The 21098-nt window shown below is 45.1% G+C and overlaps 1 protein-coding gene, 1 long non-coding RNA gene and 1 pseudogene across 5 annotated transcripts in view; 1 reads left to right on the top strand and 2 right to left on the bottom strand.

The window, feature by feature from the left end:
- The first annotated feature begins 1670 nt into the window (after window positions 1-1670).
- Window positions 1671-14495, top strand: LOC311605357 (serine palmitoyltransferase 1-like). Of its 3 annotated transcripts, none has more exons than XR_014781899.1 (3): window positions 1671-2475; window positions 5830-5937; window positions 7497-9699. XR_014781899.1 is itself a non-coding variant. In XM_084795846.1 (3 exons), exons 1-3 carry the CDS (start codon window positions 2173-2175, stop codon window positions 14145-14147), a joined length of 234 nt encoding a protein of 77 aa, XP_084651972.1. In that variant the 5' UTR covers window positions 1671-2172; the 3' UTR covers window positions 14148-14495. The 3 variants fall into 3 exon arrangements, 1 of the variants encoding a protein (XP_084651972.1); XM_084795846.1 differs by lacking the exon at window positions 7497-9699 and adding an exon at window positions 14082-14495 and having other exon boundaries at window positions 1671-2232; XR_014781900.1 differs by lacking the exon at window positions 1671-2475 and adding an exon at window positions 2879-3812.
- A 291-nt stretch (window positions 14496-14786) lies between these two features.
- The window catches only part of LOC311605065 (small ribosomal subunit protein uS2-like), a 986626-nt pseudogene continuing 980314 nt past the window's right edge, over window positions 14787-21098 (bottom strand). Inside the window, exon 4 of the transcript in view lies at window positions 14787-15902. The product of the transcript in view is annotated as a small ribosomal subunit protein uS2-like (transcript). The remainder of the gene's footprint in view (window positions 15903-21098) is intronic.
- The window catches only part of LOC311605365, a 38011-nt gene continuing 34228 nt past the window's right edge, over window positions 17316-21098 (bottom strand). The window contains exon 2 of the long non-coding RNA XR_014781911.1: window positions 17316-18160. This is a non-coding gene — a long non-coding RNA (uncharacterized lncRNA). The remainder of the gene's footprint in view (window positions 18161-21098) is intronic.

Here is a 21098-nt window from a genome sequence, read left to right as displayed (position 1 = left end):
GGAACATGTAACATTTGAGGAACTGCTGCAAGCCACACACTCTAGTGAAAGTGGGAAGATATTTGTGGTCACAAAGGAAAATCACTTTCTACTTCCATGAAGTGCTCCTTTCCCATTCCGAGGAGTGAGGCATGTTAGGGTCATGCTTAACTACCTGTTCAGCTCTTAAGTTCCAGAAAACTTAGAATTCCTGTCACCTTAACAATGATTTAAATTGAAAACAAACAAACAAAAAATCCTCTTACTCTAACTAGAAATTTAGTTCCAGGATTTAAATCCCCTTTTGATCCCAGGAGGGGAAAATGGAACACATTAAGACATAAACTCCTTGATGCTGTTAGGCAAGCCTGCTGTTAGGAAATCCGTGTCAAACAACTGCAGCAAAGGAGAGCGTGGTGTTGCCTTACCTCTTAGAATCTTAACAAAGTCAATTAAATTTCAACATGAGTTTAGAGGGGACATTCGAATGACAGCATCACTGTATTAAAATTGGGTTTTTGACATATGAGCTTCAGGGGACACAAATATTTACTACATATCCAACCAAAGCCTAGTATTTAGACTTAAAAAGGGATTCTGAAAATGGAACAGCCAAACAGAAATAATCCAACTGTAAAATGGAGGAAAGATATGAATACATTTGACCAAAGAATGGCTTTATTTGGTGGCTGGAGTAATGACTCAGCAGCTAAGAGCTCTTGCTGTTCTTGCAGAGGACGTAGGTTCAATTCCCAACACCCTCAACGACAGCTCACAACTATATGGAACTCCAGGTCCAGTGAATCCGACACCCTCTTTTGGCCTCCCTAGGTACCAGGCACACACAGTAAATCTTTAAAAAGGAAAAGAAAAAACAGCCTCATCTGATGTCAAATAAACATACAAAGATGTTTCAGTGTCAGTGTCTAATTAAAAACTAATAAATTAAACCAGAATGAGATATAAGCACATACTTGTATGAACGGTCAAAGTTTTCAGAAGTGATAAATTCTAGTGACGTGGAGAGAAATTGAATAGTGTTGCTAGTGGACATGTAAAACTGGTAGAGTCACTGGGAAAAGTTAGGATATTTTGTGGGTGTGGGAGGTATGTACAGGTGTGTGTGGGTGTGTGTCCTTCAGCAAGACACCTTGTTTTTGAGAAAGGGGCTGTCTCTGGCATGGAACTTATGAAGTGGGTTAGGGTAGCTGGCTCAGAGAGCTCCAGGGATTTGTTTTCTCCACCTCCCCACTGCTGGAATCTTTACTTTTTGCTTACATGAGGGCTGGGAATTAATCTCTGGTCTCTTTATTGACTGAGCTTTCTCTCCAGCCCCAATTTCCTTCTTTCCATCCTCAACACCCCCCCACCCCCGCCCCAAATGGTATCAATGACACTTCTAGACAAGTCTCAGGAAATGCAAATTGGTGTGTACATGAAACTTATTATATAAATGTTTAAAGCAGCTTTTTTGACCGTATTTCACCATGAGATTAGCCAGACATACCCACACTATTGAATACTCCTCTGAGGCACAAACTGCATAAACTTCTATGGGTATTTTTTATAATGAAGCAAGAATAGATTGCTTGTTATTTAAAATGAAAGGATATATTTCCTTTTTTTTTTTTTAATTTTGGTTTTTCAAGACAGGGTTTCTCTGTGTAGCCTTAGCTGTCCTAGACTCTTTGTATACCAGGCTATTCTCGAACTCACATCGATCTGCCTGCCTCTGCCTCCCGAGGGCTGGAATTAAAGGTATGCACCACCACGCCCGGCCTTTTTCCTTAGTTTTTATGTGTTGATATGAGACAGAGTCTCACTGTGTAACCCTGGCTGGTTTGCAATTAGCCATGTAGAGCAGGCTAGCCTAGAACTCGCCTTCCTCTGCCTCCCAAACAGGATTAAAGGCCGGTACCACCATGGCCGGCCTAATTTCGTTCATCTTAATAACCCTGCGCCCAGTGGACCGCCAAGAACAAAGGCCACGTCCTGATTCTCTCAACACAAAATCCATAGCGCGTCGTTACACAAATCTTAGGGGTTTCGAACTTCCGTCTACACGAGCCCAGTCCAGGTACAGCACACCCAAGCAAGGAGGCCACCCCAACTTCCGGCAGTCCGGCCGAGAGATTTTCTGACGTCACTCGTCCGCGCCCCACATCATTTGACGAGACTCTGACGCAACTGGCTATGGCGACGGCGGCGGCGGAGCGGTGGGTGCTGGTGGAGATGGTGCAGGTGCTGTATGAGGTGCGTCCGCCACCGGAGCCTCCCGTGATCCCGCGAGCCCCGGCCTAGCGACTTGCTCCCTGTGTGTGCGGGGCTTCCTGTTCCCCGGGAGCACAGAGGACCGGACCTGGGCTGTACTCGCCCCCTGGAGTCCTGCAAGATCTCGGGAAAGCAGCTCTTGGGAGGGGTGCCAAAGACACCCAAGTCCTCAGAACCCCAGTTAAACTGATGGAGAGACGGGTTGATGGGAGTGGGCGGTTTTAGGTGTGAGGAATGTCTTATCATGAATTGTAAACTTTGCCCAGGGCTCAGCGGAGAGTAGTTTAGAAAAGCAGAATAATTGGGAATTAATGTAGTCGTCATTTTGCCTACAATTTCTGTTATAAACATACAACTTTATGAAAGGGTTGGTCGAAGGGTTGGTGTGGTTCTGTTTAGCTATATACGACAATGTAAGATACAAACGCCGGTCTTGGAGAATGCTGGTCCACTGGACAGCTGAGCTAGGCTGCTGTATCCTGTAGAACTTGTCTGTGGCTTCTACCTCAGGCGCTGTTCAGTGCGGCAGTGGCTACCGCCACGTGACAGTAGGCACTGGCAATTAATTTGTAATTATACTTTACTGTAAATGTCGGTGACCAGATGACTAGTGAGTATATACTGAGCCAGCAGCTTGATCCCGGTGCCTAGAGAGCTCATGTTAATTGAAAGCAAATTTCACTTCTTTTGCTGATGTTCCAAAAGTTGATGCTTACTGGAACGGGTAATGATAATGCTCCTGGGATTTCTTCATGAAGAATATTCGAGAGAGAGCATACTTGATTTTCTATTCCATGCCGAGGTCCAGTTTTAGGGTAGTTATAGCTACTAAGCCATACAAGTTGATTTTTTTAAAGGAAGAAATGAGTACTTTTCTGTTGTACAATATGGCTGCTTACTCCATAAAAGGGACCAACACAGACTTGGGAGAATTCTTTTGAATCACATTTCCTAGGGGGAGAGAGAAAATAAAACATAACTGGTATTTATGATGATTCGAGTAATTCCTAGACTAATAGTTTTTTCATCTATGGTAATTTCTTTGTGGGGTTGCCTGCTTGTTGAATGGAACAGATGTTTGCTGGCTATTGTCCAATTATTGAGACAAGCAAGCTTATCTTGAGTTATTTCTAAATTAAATTTGTTTAAAGAGTGGTCAGCAAAAATTTTAAGTCATCTTAAAGATTTCTGTTCTTGTTTTTGGTTTCTGTGTATTTTGTGGAATTTGAGGTTTGTATAGTATACCTAAAGAATAAAGGTGTGTGTGTGTGTGTGTATGTTCTCTGTAGTTTCAGAGGTATTTTCACATTGACTTGAAAGTTCATATATGAATTTGTCAGCAGTTTTCCATTCTCTGTAGTCTAGTATATTGTTTATTTTTTAGCATTGGTGAAATACCATCAATTATTTCTGCCTCATTGTTAATCAGTTTTTGTATTTAAGTTTGTAAGTACATGTCTGCATTTTGAGATAAAAATCTCACTGTGTAGCTTGGGCTCTGTTGAACTCCAAATGCTCCTGGAACACCACGTGCCTAACTTTTAAATGTGCAGGTTTGCCCGGTGTGGTGGCTCATTCCTTCCGTCCCCACACTCCTGATCTACATAGTGAGTTCCAGGCCAGCCTTAGCTACATAGTGAGACATGTTCCCCAAACAAAACAGAACAAAAGGCCTGGGTTTACATTTTCTTTCTTTTGTTTCTTTGTTTGTTTTTGAGATAGGGTACAACTATGTAGCCTTCCTGGCCTTAAACTCAAAGGTCTCCTGCCTGTGCTTCCCAAGTACTGGGATTAAAGGGGTGCGCCACCACACCCAGCTTTACAGGACTGTTCTTTTCTGGTGACAACCCTCAGGAATAAGAGTACCCATTCACTAACTGACTGAAGGCTATTGGTGTCCAGATTCTTCTGTATAAACTCAGCCAGGTCTTTGTCCTGCAAGTGTGTAGAAGACAAGATGCTAGAACAGCTGAGAGACCATCTCAGCAGCTAAGAATACTTACAGCTCTTCCAGAGAGTCTGGATTCAATTCCCAGCACCCACATGGTGGCTCACAGCCAGTTGTAACCATTTCCAGGGGAATCTTATTCTGGGGTTTCTGCAGGTACCAGCCACAAATGTGGTCCACAGACATATATGCAGACAGAATGCCATACACATAAAAAATAAATCAATAAAAATTTTAAATAAAAATAAAGATATCAGCTAGGCGTGGCGCGCACGCCTTTAATCCCAGCACTTGGGAGGCAGAGGCAGGCGGATCGCTGTGAGTTCGAGGCCAGCCTGGTCTACAAAGCGAGTCCAGGACAGCCAAGGCTAAACAGAGAAACCCTGTCTCAAAAGACCAAAAAAAGAAAAAAAGAAAAAAAAAAAGAATGTACTACTGGGCAACTGGGCAAATGGATCAGTGGTTAAGAGCATTGTCTGCTCTTTCAGAGGACCTGGATTCAATTCCCAGCAACCACATGACAGCTCACAACTGTCCCTAACTCAAGTTCCAGTGGATTCAACTCCTTCACACAGATATTCATGTAGGCCAAACACCAAATATACTTAAAAATAAATTTTTAAAATTATTAAAAAAAAAAAAAAAGAGCCAAGCATGATGGCGCACGCCTTTAATCCCAGCACTCGGGAGGCAGAGGCAGGCAGATCGCTGTAAATTCAAGGCCAGCCTGGTCTACATAGAGAAACTCCATCTTGAAAAACAAAACAACAACAACAACAACAAATGTATTACTGGGCTGGAGAGATGGCTCAGAGGTTAAGAGCACTGGCTGCTCTTCCAGAGGTCCTGAGTTCAATTCTCAGCACCCACATGGTTCCAAACCATCAGTAATGAGATCTGGTGTCTTCTTCTGGCCTGCAGGCATCAATATGCAAACAGAATACTGTATACATAATAAATAAATCTTTTTAAAAAAAAAGAATGTATTACTGCCACCCCACCCACAGTCCACAGTAAGGGGTACAAAACCTGACGAATTATGGAAGCTAGTTTCCACATAACTTTGTTAATGTAAGCAGAGGTGATAGGATATGTGCTGTTCTCTTACAGTCATTTCCTGCTGATAAACGTTAACGTTATCTGAAAGATATGATAGCGTTGCTGTAAGTGTTGGGATTGTATGTCAGGCCTAACCTTTTTCAGTTTCATTACTGGGAGGTTTTAAAGCTGAAGTATTAGGGATTTTTCATGTAATGGAGTAATTGCCCATTGTTTTGTTAAATAATTTATTTTAATTTTATGTGCATTTGTGTTTTGCCTGTATGTATGTCTGTGTGGAGGTGTCAGATCTTGAAGATACACACAGTTGTGAGCTTCCATGTGGTTGCTGGGAATTGAACTCAGAACCTCCAGAAGAGCAGCCATTGCTCTTATTGGCTGAGCCATCTCTCCAGCCCCCATAATCGCCCATTGGCGTGGGGGTGAAGAGCCATTGAGGAAGCCCTGGCAGTAAGGTTTCCGTGGTAACGGTGGGCAGGTCAGCTGAGGCAGCACTGTGGTGGCTGAAGTTCCCTGCAGGCTCTGAAGTGGCTTCTTGGCTTCTTTATTCTGTCCTTGCTTTTGTCCCTCAGGCTCCAGCGTATCATCTCATTCTGGAGGGAATTCTAATACTTTGGATAATCAGACTTGTTTTCTCTAAAACTTACAAGTTGCAGGAGCATTCTGATCTTATAGCCAAGGTAAGAAATGAAGCTTGTGCCAGGCGTGGTGGCGCACGCCTTTAATCCCAGCACTCGGGAGGCAGTGGCAGGCGGATCGCGGTGAGTTCGAGGCCAGCCTGGTCTACAAAGTGAGTCCAGGACAGCCAAGGCTACACAGAGAGACTCTGTCTCGAAAAACCAAAAAAAAAAAAAAAAAAAAAAAAAAGAAATGAAGCTTGTTTTACTCAAGGTATGTGGAAGCCACGTCTTTCTAAAAAGGGATGAAGCTTCACTCTGCAGTTAACGTGCTTAATGGAGGGAGAGCAGGGAGTGTGGAATATCCGCATAGGCAGAGCGTGAGGCGTGTAGGATAAAGCCACGCTACAGCACACCTACAGCAGCCTGCTAGTAGGTGGTCTGAGGGGCGCATGCAACTACTGGACTTCAGTGTCCACACGCAGGTTATGTGAGTTGTCCCTGAGGCCTAGAGAAGGGTCCTACGTGTGTCTTCAGGAAGGAGGTTAAGAGTTGAAATAATCCCACCTGGCCGCGCTTAGAATAGCATTGCGGTGTGTCCTGTGTGGTAAGGAGGCCGAAACCCCAGCACAGAAGGAAGAGTTTAAGTTGGCTTTCATGCTTCATCACAGCTGGCAGGGTGTTTCTGGGGTTCACTGTTCAGTGTCTGTTGCGGCGTTGCAGTTAGGCGTCACCAGAGACAGTGTGAGGTGACTCATGTTGCGCCACACTCGAGTTTATGCCTTTTCTCCTGCAGGAAAAGGAGAAGCTGAATATTCATTAGTGTGATAGACTATGTCTAAATTCCCTTGCTTTTTATGGTTGCATGAGATTTCATTGCATATGTAGAGACATTAAAATCTATTCCATGTTCAAAGTTATATCCTAGGGTCCCCAGCATGAGGTTAACTCACTAATCAATGAGGGCCCTTAATCGAATTAAGAGTCTAACGGAGAGGCTGGAGAGATGGCTCAATGGTTAAGAGCACTGGCTGCTGCTCATCCAGAGGTCCTGAGTTCAATTCCCAGCAACCACATGGTGGCTCACAATCACCTATAATGCAATCTGGTGCCGTTTTCTGTCATGAGGTCATACGTGCAAATAGAGTGCATATACACAAATAAATCTTTAAAAAGAGACTAACGTGACCAGGCGTTGGTGGCACATACTTTTAATTCCAGTACTCGGGAGGCAGAGGTAGATAGATCTCTATGAGTTCGAGGACAGCCTGGTCTACACAGAGCAAGTTCCAGGACAGCCAATGCTACACAGAGAAACCTTGCCTTGAAAAAACCAAAAAAAAAAAAAAAAAAGGAAGAAAGAGAAAGAATCTAACAGAGGGGTGGAAGATTTGCGCTCTGAGATCCAAATGCGTCGCTTTCCTGTGCCTTGATCTCCTGGCTGATCACACAGGGCACCTGTAAGCACTGAGAGACTTAACTGTGACACAGTTCTCTTAATGGTGGTCAGTACCCATGAAATGGGCACTGTTCTTGTCTTTCTGCTCCTCTATCTTTTCTGTTTGAGAATGACTAGAAAGTTCTATGCTTATAAGTACTAACCCCTTTACTTTCCGTCTTAGCTTCCTGTGCCAGGTTGTACTATCCCCCGCTGAAAGGCACCAAATAATGAAGTTCAGAGCCACTGAGATGTGAAAACAGACTCTGCCAAGGAAAGCCATGCCACCATAGGAACTGTCATTCCCAGCTTGGAAACTTCTTCACCAGCAAAATGAGGGCAAAATTCCTTTTCTCTCAGCTGCCTATAAATGTCTCACACTTTTTGTCAGAAACTCCTCCCAGCAATGTGGCAGACAGATTCAGATGAGCAAAGGAAATGCAAGACACAGAGGAAATGGGGAAGAAAATGCACCGAGCACATGCAGGAGACACATTTCTGATGATGCAAAAGCACCATTCCCAGGGCATGGAGGCTTTGGGTTGCCAGTGTGCATGGTGTGTAGCCTGGTAAGTGATGGAGATGACCTGAGATGGCGCATGAGATCAGACTCTCCACCCCGTGCCACACCTCCCTGGCAGATCTCCATCACAGAAACCCAAGCAATAAACTTTCAATCCATTGAACAAGCCTCTCACCCCAAAGTACTGGACTTCACAGTGTTCTGGGAGGGGGGGGGGAATGTCACAGCTCACAAAACACGTGAGTACAACATTAGGATGCCATAATGCGGGACAAAGAAGAAGGAAACAAGGAAGACGAAGGTTCCAATTGTAGCTAACAAAGAGAAGATACAGACAATGTAGCATCTGTTCCCGACTTTACAAGGACGAGAAAACCATGAACATGGTCCGGGAGGATTCTTAGGTGTCCGCTGAAGGCCATGCACCCTGCAGCATACGGGAGCAACAGGTAACATTGTTTCCACCCTTTCACCATGTGAGGCCTGGGGATGTACCTCGGGCTATCATGCTTTAAACGCCCAAACATTTCTGCAAATAGGAGAATTTAAAAATTAGAACAAAAAGAAGGGTTAGCTACGGACAAAGTTACAGGTTCAATATTTACTTTTCAAAGTGTTTCTCAGTGCCAATGTCAAACTGTTCTTCAGAATTCCAGACAGAGCCGAGCCCCCTGACACCCAGCCCCTGAGCAATGGCTGTGACATTTCCATTGTCTCCTTTCTGAACAAAGCCACTGACCACGGTAGGAATCTCAGGCCACTTACTGGGTGTGGTGGCCTGTCCTGCGTCCTTACAATAAATAGGAGTTCTTTTGTGGCTGAAGTGGTCCTGAGTAGAAACCACCTCTCCCGGCCTCCTCACTAGGCTCAAGGCAATCCTTGGTCTCACTTTTAAACTAACAGAGTTGAGTTCAAAGCTGCTGAAGAGAAGAAGATAAATAAGGAAGTGGAATGATTAAGAAGAGGTCAAAGCCAAAGAAAATTTCCATTCACACAGCTCGTATCAGAGCAAGTCCTTCATCACTTGTTCTCTCAGGGACGCATCCCTGGCCCTTCACTAGGACACGGGTTGCTCCAGTTTGGAGGCTTTTCTCCATCTTTCACGCTCAGGGCTTCTCCTGAGAAAGTCCCTGGAATCTTTGTTGAAGTCCATCTTTTTCAAAACATCTTTTAAAAAGGTCCCCCTGCAAAGCTGGCTCAGGAGGCCCCTGCTGCAGCTCCCCCGGGACACAGCAGTGCCTTCCAGCTAAGCCCATGTTCTTGTGCGGTCTTCCCATGAAGAGAAAGCTACAGGGCTTTTACAGCCAACATCAGACCATTGAGGGCTGGAGAGACGCCGCCTCAGTGGTAAGAGCACCTGCTGTTCTTGCAGAGGCCCTCGCTCGGCTCAGTTCCTCGCCCCATGTAGCAGCTGACAAACAGCTCTAACTCTAGTTGCAGGGGCCCAGCTCCCCCCTGCCTAGTTTATTAAATTAGCAGCTGATGCCAATTGTGACACCTCATGACGTCATAAGACACCGAATGGCACTGCTAATTACCTGTCTCCACTCCCTTACCTGGTAATCGCAGGGCTATTGTGAGCATTTGTCAAACACATACAAAGCACACGGCATACACTAAGTATCCAGTTAGCACCAACCTTTATTATAAATATACACAAAGCATATGGCACACACCAAGCACTTGGTCAACACCAACTTTTATTATTTCTAAGAGATTTTTAAAAAAACTAACAGGCTGGCTGTGGTGGGACATACCTATTACCTAACAACTCAAGGCTAAGGTGGAAAGATTTTGAGTTACAAAGCAATACCCTGTTTCAAAAAAAGATAACCCACTAACGGAAATACTTTTAGTGTTGAACTTAGTGAATATTCTAAAGTATTTCTTCATGTTATTTTTAAAAAGATTATTTCATTTGTTCTTTATGAAGTATAAAACAAAGACCATGAGTTCTTTGTGTATTTAAATTTATGAACAATGATGTGCCTTGAAAAGGTTATGTAAATAAAGTTGTGAATGTGTATGTGTGTGTATGTGTCTGTGTGTGAGGGTGCTTGCCTGTGAATGTGTGTATATGTGTGTATATGTGTGTGCATCTGTGTGTGCGTATGTGTGTAGCTTCTTTAGCAGAAGAGTTCTCAGTAGTCTATCTGAAAGGAACCAAAATGGGGTACAAGAAAGAAGAAGCAGATGGGCTTGACCAAGGTGAGCACCTCCAGGTTGACCATGCTGTCCCCTGTCACCACGGAGCAGAGTGGATGGCATTGTGCACTTCTCTGCATCTCTGCCATCTTAGGTCTGGTCAGTACTGTGCTCCCCAGTAGAGGAACCCAGGTGTGACTTGGTGTGCTTCTGCCCATCCCCTATGGATTCTAAGTCTGGGGTCTAGAGTGTGTACCCCATATCTGAATTATAATGAGCTTTATGGGAATGCTGACTGCAGGTGGATTTTCATGCAGAGTTTGCACCCAAAAACCCATTAGTTTCTTCTTGGGATCATAAACTGTGGGGCTCAGGGACCGTGACTCCAGGGGAACTGGCGTGAGACTAGCCAGAGGGAACGTGTTCAAAGCCTGGAAACCTCAGATTTGATATATAACAGCTCATCCTGAGAACAGAAGGGGTGGGACAAAGCTCTCTCCTTGTTTCAGTGCCTGCCCCAGGTGGCTACATCACCTTTATCTTTCCCACCATGCAAATAGAGCATTGCAAGTGTCCTATGTCCCAGCCAATGAGACGCATTCATCCTCAAAGCCCCTCCCACTGCCCAAGGTTTATAAGGCCTGCTTCACATGAAATAAAACAGTGAGCACCTGTCACGTTGCAAGACACCAGGGCAGGTCCCAGGGGCCACTCCCATCCATGTCAATGTAGTTAGCGTTGTGAAGGCTGCCAGACGTGCTTGTAGGACAGTTCATACAGAGCTGTGGGAGACACAGATGGGCCACACTGAGGCAGATCTCTCTTTCCAGCGAGGTTCATCCCATTCATTACTAGTTCCCGCTCCCTGGGGAGCTCAAGTTTCCTAGTACAGACTAAGGCTTTAATCACCTTGAAGTCCTGGGCTCTGAATTCTGTGTGCTGGAGAAACACAAACTTATTTTCAAAACAGGAAGGCTGGGATGATTATTCAAGAAAATAAAAACATAAAGGAATGCACGCCTAGAGGATGTGTCTATGGTCTGATAAGCTGGCTCACAGGTGACTGACTTACACACTGACTGTCCTGCTGTTTAAGGCATGTGATTAGAGTCATCAGATGGTCGCCCTCATGAATATTCAGTGAGTCTCATGAATATTCAGCTCAAGACTTTTTGTACATTTGATGTTTAGTTGTTTTTCCTTCCTTTCTTTTTTTTTTGGGGGGGGGGGCGGTTCTAAGAATGGCTCCTTATTATCCGAGGCAGCTCCTGAACTTGTGATCTTTTTGCTTCTCTCTGCTGTCTGGGTGCAAGGGCTACACTGGCATGCACTGCCTCATCTAGCCATTTCAGCATTCGTTCTGTCGCCCACGAGGTGTACGTTGCCTTCACAGGAAAAGCCGGTATAGCCCATGCAGGCTTAGTTATGCAGTGTTAGACAGGGCCACAAAATGAGACCTGAGCATCAGACCCAGGGGTCAGATCTGGGCCCCTCTAGCAGGGTTAGGTAATGGTTGGGTAAGACTCACCCAGTCCACTAACTTTAGTAGAGAATTTATCACTCACTCGCTCAATCAATCTCTCTCACATCACTGTTTCAATATCCAAATAGTTCAGAATAACAGAATATAGGAAGGGATTTACAAACAAGTATAGAGGAGCGTCTGTTTCGTTCAAGAACATCACACAAGGTGACTGAGCAGCACATGTAAATTAGATGCCCTTGAATCAGATCTTGTGTATACTTCCCTGTGCTGGGTAGGTATGGGGCCCCTGCCTACACGAGGCTTTTATGCTTACAGGAATCATTTTGATTGACAGTATCTGCCTGTCTTTGACTTAATCTCGAGAGTTGCATAAAATCAACCCAGCTGGTAAGCAGTTGTGAGTCATGCTCTATCTGCTAGTTTTCCAAGGATATGGTCGCTCCCGAGTAATCCTCCACTGCTGATGTTGTACAGACACCTGCATTATCTATGACGCCATGCTAGGGCTGTGCTAGTCTTCACACCACAACGACTGAGGTCTTTGAGTGGGGTTTCCATCCAAGCCAAAGCTGAAGGACGCTGTTTCACTCAGAATTAGAGACACAAGGAATCTGCTTACTTACAGAGACACAGACATCAAATCGAATGGTCCCAGAATGCCCTCTACTGGGTTCCATAAGACCTGCCTTTTAACTTATGATCCATAAACTGCTGTGCGTGTTTTTAATGCCGTGTTGATTTTGCCTGGTGATGGTGTTACTGTAGAGTTTGGGCTCAGGTTTTGTCGTCTGAGACAAGGTCTTTCTAGTGTGGTGTCGATGTCTCATGGCCTCTGCAGTCATGCAGCCTAGGTTGACTCAGAGACCAATCCACAGACACGGCAATGAAATAAGCAAAGCAATACAGCAATAGCCAGGCTGAAGGCATTAACACTCTCCAGAACAAGAAGTGACGATCCCAAGACCCTTATCTGAAATTCTGGCCATTACTGTCGCCTACCCCACAGCTGCAGGTGGTCTTGGGAGCACAGAATAAATGGAAAGTAGAAAGTGACTGAGGGTGGGACACCAGCCATGTAGCCTTTGTGTGTCCTCACCCATGCTGGGGTGGAAATGTTCAGAGATGCAACTGCTTTTGAATCACCCCTCATCTGCTTCTATAGATCCCCAATAAACTCACAGGGTCACCAAGAAGACTTAGTTAGGTAGGACGATTTCTTTGCTTTATTCGTGCCCTAGCTAGGGAGAGTAGATATTTCTTCATTTCTCCCTGTCACAGACATGAGGACAAGTCATAGAGGCTTTGCGTGACAAAGTTCCAGAGACCTCCGACTGTCCAGCATGATCTCTAGACATCCAGAGCAGCTGTTGAGGCTTTGCTTGACAAAGTTCCAGAGACCTCCGACTGTCCAGCATGATCTCTAGACATCCAGAGCAGCTGTTGAGGCTTTGCTTGACAAAGTTCCAAAGACCTCCAGCTGATCACTGCCCTTAAATATTATGTATGGTCCAGGTGTAATTTTGTCTAAAAATCTGCCTTTTCTCCTAAAATTGTGTTTTTCTCTTTATTTCTCATCCCTAAGGAAAACTTCTTCCCACAGAGAATGTTGAAAGAGGACATCAGGCCAAAAGCTTGAAACAGTGATAGAGATTTTTACTCTGACTGTGAGCACCCAAGCAGAAACTGCATAAAAGAAAGCTAAGACCTTGATATAACAGTACCTGGCTAGATATTGTTACCCATAGAAAAGTTTCTTTAAAATCTGCTTTGAGAGAAACAGAAGGTGGGCTTGGAACATCATGCTTTACGTATATTTTACAATGAAGGACCCCTTGGCAGTTAGCCTAGTCTTGGCTAGCACACCTGTTGGTGTGGGACTAGGAGTAAGTCAAGTTTTTTCTTTATTAGAGAACATTTAGCTCAAGCTATGTTGCTATAACAATCTTGTAAACACAATAGCTTTAGCCTGGGAAAATTTATGATTAAACTTTCCCAAGTATTGCTTAAGAAATAATAATCAGGTTATGCTGACCATTGCTTGGAAATTGATTGACTTTTTGCTGTATGCTTTATTGTAGGTTATACAGAACTGTTTGTATTTCCTTGTTAGACTGTTCTCGTGCTTTGTTGATTTTTGAATGCCCTATTGATTGCAAAAGATGAGAAAACTCATGATGTTGTTTGTAATGAAAAAAAATTGAACTTCACTTTAAATAAAACACTGGGGTTGGCCCAAGGAGAACAGCAAGCAAGTAGCAGACATGAGAGAGTAAGCTAGAGTGAGATGGAACAGCAAGAGATGGATGGGGAGCAGCAAGCAAGAAGAGAGACAGAAAAGTAAGAGAACAGTAAGGACTAGACAGACAGACAGCAAGCAAGATGGAGACAGACAGACAGAAAATAAAATTCTGGGCTTTAAGACATTCAGTTTTGCACCACACATGCTTGGGCCTCTTCAGTATTTCCTTTTTCCTCCATTCCTCAGCCACACAACAGCTAGTTACTTTAACTAGTTGTTCCCCAACCATTGGTTCCCCTTAACCAGCTATTCCCTGCCTGCTCGATTCTCCCTACCATGGACCCACTTCTCTTCTCTCCTCTTCACTGTCCCTTAGCTGGTCTGCAGGAGCAGCACTACTCCCCAGGAAAGTAGTACTCAAAAGGTATGTACCCCAGGTTAGCCCAACCCATGGTCCTCCTGCCTCAACTTTCTGAATGTGTCACTACTCCCGACTCCTTTAGTCTTTTGTTTTGTTTTTACTTTTTATAAAAATGATGGATTTGGGGGCTGGAGAGATGGCTCAGCAGTTAAGAGCACTATCTGCTCTTCCAGAGGTCCTGAGTTCAATTCCCAGCACCCACATCAAGCAGCTCCCAATAACCTGTGACTCCAGCTTCAGGGAATCTGATGTCCTCTTCTGGCCTCTGTGGCACTGCACCCCCATGGTGCACATACATACATGCAGGCAAGCATTTGTACTCATAAAATGAAAATAAAGCTTAAATGTTTTTATAAATGTGCGGTATGCTTGCTTTGAAAACAGGAAGTTAACTTACCACAGAGGGGTCACAGATGCACCAGGAAAGCAAGAACATAAAGGACTGAAGGTCCTTCAACTCGATGCACATCTCAGAGCATCTCTCAGCACACGCTATGGCCAAGGGCTTGGTCCCACAAGACTGCACCTTGCTTTAGAGTAGACAGTTTCAGGGAGCTAGAAGTGCAGTAGAGGCTGCAGGGAGATTGATTCCTGTAGGTGAAAATGTCTGTGAGATGGTGAATCTACCTATGGTCACCTAATTGTGTAGTTAAATACAGTTAAAATACAGACAGGTGAGATGGCTCAGTGGGAACAGGTGTTTGCCACCAAGTCTGATGGCCTGAATTCAATCCCTGGGACTCGCATGGTAGCAGGAGAGAACAGACTCCCCGCGCTGTCCTCTGGTCTCCACGTGTGCATTTTGGTACAAGCATTGCCCACCCCCAATAAATAGATAAATAAACAAATAAATGTAATGTTAAATTGTTTAAATTGTAAGATTTATGCATATTTTTATTTTTTCCAGCTTTTAGGAACTTTATATTCCTTCCATTCTTCCCCTTGTTCAGGTGTCTGCAGAGGCACTCAGGATCACTCAGTGGTGGCTCCAATCCACTTGGTGGTCTGTGCTGTGGGAGCTGCTGACCAGTCCTCAGTGGCTGGCTGGGAGCTCCAGTCCTCAGTAGGGAACTGCTGGATGGGTACGGAGGGCACCTGCACACTCAGCCTGGTCTGCCACCTCTGGCTGCGCAGCGGTGAGCTCGGGAGCTGGCGCAGTCCATTCACCCTGGAATTCCTCCTTGGTCACAGCCTTCTCAGCAGCAGCCTGCTCCTCCTCAGACTCCTCTCAGTCTCTGTAGAAGTAAAAATCAGGCATAACCTCCCATGGGTGCTCACAGGAGATAGTGCCACGCATGCGGAGTACTTCCCAGGCCAGCATCCAACATGTCAGACCCACTGAGTGAGCTCCCTTGTTGTTGCATGGGATGGCAATGTCCACATAGAGCAGAGGAGAATCCGTGTTTTACAGAGTGATAGTGGGCAGGTTGACATAAGAGGCCTCTGTGAAGGGCTGGTGGTCAGCCTGAGATCAGTCACCACTAGAAGCCGTGGCTCCCTGAAGGCTGCTTGGATCTGGTTAGTGAAGGTCCCAGGTGTGAAGCGGCCAGCAATGGGAGTGGCTCCAGTGAGTGGCAGCAGCCAACTTCAGCACAGCTCGCTGGCCACTGTTCCTGGAGAAGATGATGCTGACGTCAGCAGGGTTCTCAATGGCCACAATAGCCCGAGCTGCAAGCAACAGCTTCTCCCAGGTCCTCTTCGGACTTATGATGTAGACACCATCACTCTTCCTTTTGTAGATGTATTGCTCCATCTGAAAGTCAACGTTGGTGCCACCTAAGTGGTTCCTGCAGCAAGGAATTGGAAGACATCCTCCTCCTTCATCTGCAGGACACCAAGGGCTCCGGCCATTGTGTAAGTTTCCCTTTAAATTATGACAGGAATCAAGAACAATGTCATATGGACCGTCCCTGGGCAGCGCAGAAAGGCGATGTATGCATATTTATAATGAAATCCCATTATGATATGATTTTAGGTTCAAGAGAAAGCACTAAATACCAGCTTGATAGCATTTACCATAGTTTCCAGTCACTGAATTTCTTTTCTAAATTAGCTTCTTCCCTTCATAAAAATGTCCAACATTAACCTATTTCATGCCCCATCCTTGGAAGTTTTAATGGTGATCTTCTTCTGCCTCTGGATAAAATGTTGTTTCATTGAGAAAAATCATAGACAAATTACAAAGCAAAGCCATTAGCATAATTTTCAGTTAGAAATAAGGTCAATATGGTTTAGATCATTGGTGACAGTTCTGGAGACACTTGTGCCTCTGCTCTCCCTGAGGACCACTAGGGGGCGATCTACATAAGGCACAGTGGCAGCAATAAGTGAGCTCTGTGCACAAGCTGATTTTATGATTAATTAGTCTTCCACCTCTTTTGCCCAAATAAAATTTACATCTGAAGTAAATGAAAGGTCTAAATATGTGGGAGTGTGTTTCTGTCAAAATCAGCCTGGTCAGAGCTCACACTGAGAGAACAGAAAGACAGACATGTGTGGGAGAGCTAAAGTAATGTGTGCAGTTCTCAGGCCAGAGAGCAGCACCCTCTGCCCAGAGCACTGGAAGTCAGGCAGGGCATCAAGGGGGAGGAGCTTCCTAAAGCAGGAGCAGATGTCATTAGAAAGGTAAGCATGGCATCTGCCTGGTCTCCTACGTGCCATCCCCTTCAGCCCAAGAGGATACAGCATCCTCAAGGCCAAAGGCCACAGGTTATTAAGCTATATAGAGGTATATTTTAAGCTTTGGCTAAGTGGGAGACCCTATTTAAGGGGTTGAGTAACAAAGAGGTTGGGGGCCATGCTCCACATGCTGCTCACTGACTCCTAAATAGCACGCTGAGCCATCTGGGCCCATCCGTAGGACGTGCAGCACCTACAGGAACTCAGGGCCTCCTACTGCAATTTGCAGGTCTTCAAAGGTAGTGTGGAATGTAATGGCTGCTGCTTCTTCAGTCCAGCTAGCTCACAGTACCATCACAGTCCCGGGCTGTATCCTCACCCTCAGAAACCCAGTGTGTGGCTTATTTTCTGCCAGCTTGACATAAAATGGAATAACCTGGGAAGAAAGGACCAACTGGGGAACTGCCTCCATCAGATGTGCCTGTGGGCATGTCAATGAGCATTTTCTCATTTTCTCAATTGATATGGGAGGGGTGTTACCACTAAGAATAAATAGAGACACACAACAGATTTGATATGGAGAAATTTATTGTAGAAGTGGGGAGGAGGAGGGAGAAAGGAGAGAGGAACACCCCATGGGGACAGAGAGGCAGAGAAATGGAAGAGAGAGAGAGAGAGAGAGAGAGAGAGAGAGAGAGAGAGAGAGAGAGAGAATGTAAGAGAGACAAGGTGGCAGGTTGGCCCCTTTATAGTCTGGCACTCACATGGTGGCAGCAGGCAATGACATCATAGGTTGCTAAACAACCTAGAGGCAGCTGCCTATATGCTAACATTCCTCCTTTTTCTTCTACTTAAAAAAAAAAATGAGGATGTTGGGCTGCTTCTCATATAAAGTATATAAATGTAGGTTCATTGGGAGAAGCTCTTAGCCACCATGCAGGCCTGGGTGGATAAGAGAAATTAAAAAAGCAAGAGTAACAAAATGTCTGGATTATATGGAGAAGGGGAAGGAAAAGCCCCTGCCCTAGAAAGTTCAGGGTAGAGGGCAGGGTATGCCAGCCATGTCCTGCAGCAGATAGGGACCGAGGAGTACTGAGAGAGCCTGGAGCTGTTTATCCTAGGTCTGAAGCACACCATTCCAGTCTTTTGTTGATAATAAATGCATAAGGGGTAAGGAAATCAATCGTCTTTAGCTGATTCCTGCTGATACTGGCGAGCTGATAGAGGACCAAAAGGCTGAAATGTCAGCCAAGTCCAGGAAGAGCAGGCTGTTGTATTCGTTGTCCAGGGTCTGAGAACATCTGCGGCTAGGAGGGGCAGTGCAGGTCCAGCTGGCAGCATCTGTGAGGTTGGACTGGAGCACCTGTGGGTAGCTGCTTTGGCACCGTCTTGGATGTGGGAAATCTGGCAGGATACTGGAACATATATATGGGCAGAAAACAAAGTTAAATAGGTTAAGGAGGGAATTCCCTTTTGGTGTACGTTTGAAACTTTTAGGAGAGCGAGCAGAGAGGGAAGGTTTGGAGGGAAGAAGAGAGAAGCCTGAGCGTAGGGAGCCTCCTTCCATTTACCCAGTTGCTGGCAGTGATTTAAAAGGTCTTGTTTTGGATCTGTCCAAGTTTGTTTTGGCTGCAGAGGTGTGTCACCTTAGCAGCCCTAAAGATTTGAAATTCTCCAGAAGGCATCCCATAGGGGAGCCTATTCCCATGAGTTGAGTAGAAATCAGTGGTCTGTCCAAGGTGTCCCATGAGTAGGAATCAGTGACCCGTCCAAGGCGTCCCAAGAGTGGAAATCAGTGACCTGTCCAAGGTGTCCCAAGAGTGGAAATCAGTGACCTGTCCAAGGTGTCCCAAGAGCAAGGTCTGACGGAGATTGGTGCAATCTGTCCAGCAACTTGCCAGCGCTGGTCAGAGACCAAGGGCATAGTCCGAGCAGACACGGTCACCTGGTACCAGGATTTCAAGTGCGAGTGGGGGAAGAAAGGCAGAACTGTGCTGGCAGAGGGAGATCTCACCCAAAGGAGAAGGTCCTGGATGAAGGGTTTGGATGTAGGTTGGTGAGAACAGCAGGAAGCGTTTATGTCAATCAGAGGGAAGACTCGACCATTAGCCTGTGTTGCGTTACAAGAATGTAGCAATCGGGGAGGAAAAGGGAGAGGGGTCCCAAAACCAGGGAACGGGGAAGGAATCCCACCCTCTGAAATAGGCAGTGGGTGGGAAACTTAGGCTGCTGATTGGCTGTAGCTATCTGGATTCCGTTTGACCTCAGAGGTGGATTTCCTGTAGCTCACAAGAATCCTTTTAAGTTTACAAAGGCAGATAAATTTTAGACATGTTAGCATTGCTATTGTTTGCAATCTGCAGAGAAATACACATTGTAGAAAAAGGTACTAAAAATACATTTATGTGTTATAGCATAGCAGAGGCTAGGGAAAAAACCTTGGGTTAAAAGCATGAATACTCTTTGAGGTGAGCTTAAGAAAGGCAGAAGCCTTACGGATCTTTTGGCATCTGTGAAACAGTAAGGTGGGGAGGACAGAAACTTCCTGTAGAGCAGAAGGGCAACCGCTCACTTGGTCTTAAATTTTAGCATGATTACACAATGTAAGAGTCCTTTTATTCAGAAGACTGGATGTGTATACAAATCTAGCACAATGAGAAACATTTTAAGTATATATTTAAAGACAAACCAAAGGAAAATTCAAATTTTTGAGCTTGGATCTATGATAGTGGGTCATATAGTGGAATGTTTCATCAGAGTTAGATTAATAAACCAGGGCTCCAGTGATTAATGTCAAAGCTCTAGATGGTCTCAACACAACAGTAGCACAGCAACAGGAAGAAATCTGAAGCATCACCTTCTTGTAATGACCTAGGCTTCCACTTATATTTGTTAACCTTAAAACACCTTCCTAGACACCAAAATACTTATTTGTTTCCTTAAGCCTTATTGTAAATTTACCCGGAGACACAGGTGAGGCTGCTGGGAGCAGTCACTGTCCTTTAGTTGAAGGAATGGGAAAAGGTTGTATCTCAGACCTGTCCCGAGTCTGGAAACAAGGCAGACTGTATCTAGAGCTGATGGGAGCAGCTCTATGAGGGAAGCTTAAGGCCTGGTCTCCTGCATGTGGAGAGGACTGAGGAAGCATCTGAAGCCTGTTTATCTTTATCATGAGGTCTGAGATTAGGGCACACCTGTTGGACTTTTAAATAAGAAGTCTAGTAGTTAGTACTTTTAACTAGCTAATGAATTGACTAATGAACTAACATGGTGGATTACTTTGGGCTAAGGAGCTAACTGCCTATTAGTCTCCCAAGCACCCACAAAACAATACAGCCACTGCAAAAGAATACGCTATTGTGCTGGGGAAAGGACAAGTCACCAGTGTCTGGTGTCAGCAGTGTGTGTGGGTAAGGAGGAGTTGACTTTCTAAGAGTGATGAACTAGTGTTTACGAGCCCAGCTAAGCACATGCGTGCTCGTGTGCTAGCATATGGCCGACAGTTCCCACCACACAGTGTTCCCTGCCTTTCTTATCACTGTTCTTTTACTACTGAAAAACAAGGTGCTATTTGACAGCACCAACCAGGTGTAGACTAGAAGTGGAGTGTCTTGGGGTGGTGTCCAGGCTGTGGGGGGCAGGGTACCACTATGGGTTGAATTCCTCCTTCCTAATGGTTTCCCTCGGGTGCCCAAGAAGAGACAGTACAGCTCTGTGTCCTAAGTCCTCCATCTCTTGGAGGAGGAGGTCTTCCCTTTCCTGGAGCAGGGTTAAAATATGGAAAACTATTTTTTAAAGTCAGGATTTCATATAGCCAAGACTATGTATCAGAGGGTGATCTCAAACTTAGGATCTTCCTGCCTCCTGAGATCCCAGATGCGCAGCACCTCAGCTAGTTTTATGCAGCTTTGGTGAAACCCAAAGCTTTGTGCATTCTAAGCAAACTTTCTACCAGATGAATTATACCCTCAGCCCCAAAACCTGTTTTTAAAAGAGCTAGAAGGGGCTAGAAAGATGGCTTGGTGGTTGAGAGCATTTACTGTTCTTGTGGGAACCCAAGTTTGGTTCTTAGCACCTACATGGAGGCTCAAAGCTGCTTGTGATTCCAGTTTCAGAGGATCTGATGCCTTCTTCTGGCCTCTGTTGGGACTCCATATATGTAGTGCACATAAACTCTCCCTCCCTCCCCCCCCCTCTCTCTCATACACACACACACACACACACACACACACACACACACACACACACACTCATAAATATGTTTTTAAGAGACAATTGGAAATGTTGAAACAAGATTTTTACTAATTCACAATTAACCTAGTATATAGGAAAAAAACAATGAAAACAAAAATA

This window comes from Acomys minous (genome assembly GCF_964271855.1).
Source record: "Acomys minous genome assembly, chromosome: 9".
Classification (NCBI taxonomy): Eukaryota; Metazoa; Chordata; class Mammalia; order Rodentia; family Muridae; genus Acomys; species Acomys minous.
Note: the sequence above shows the minus strand (reverse complement) of the source record. Positions and strands in the feature narration are given on the sequence as shown.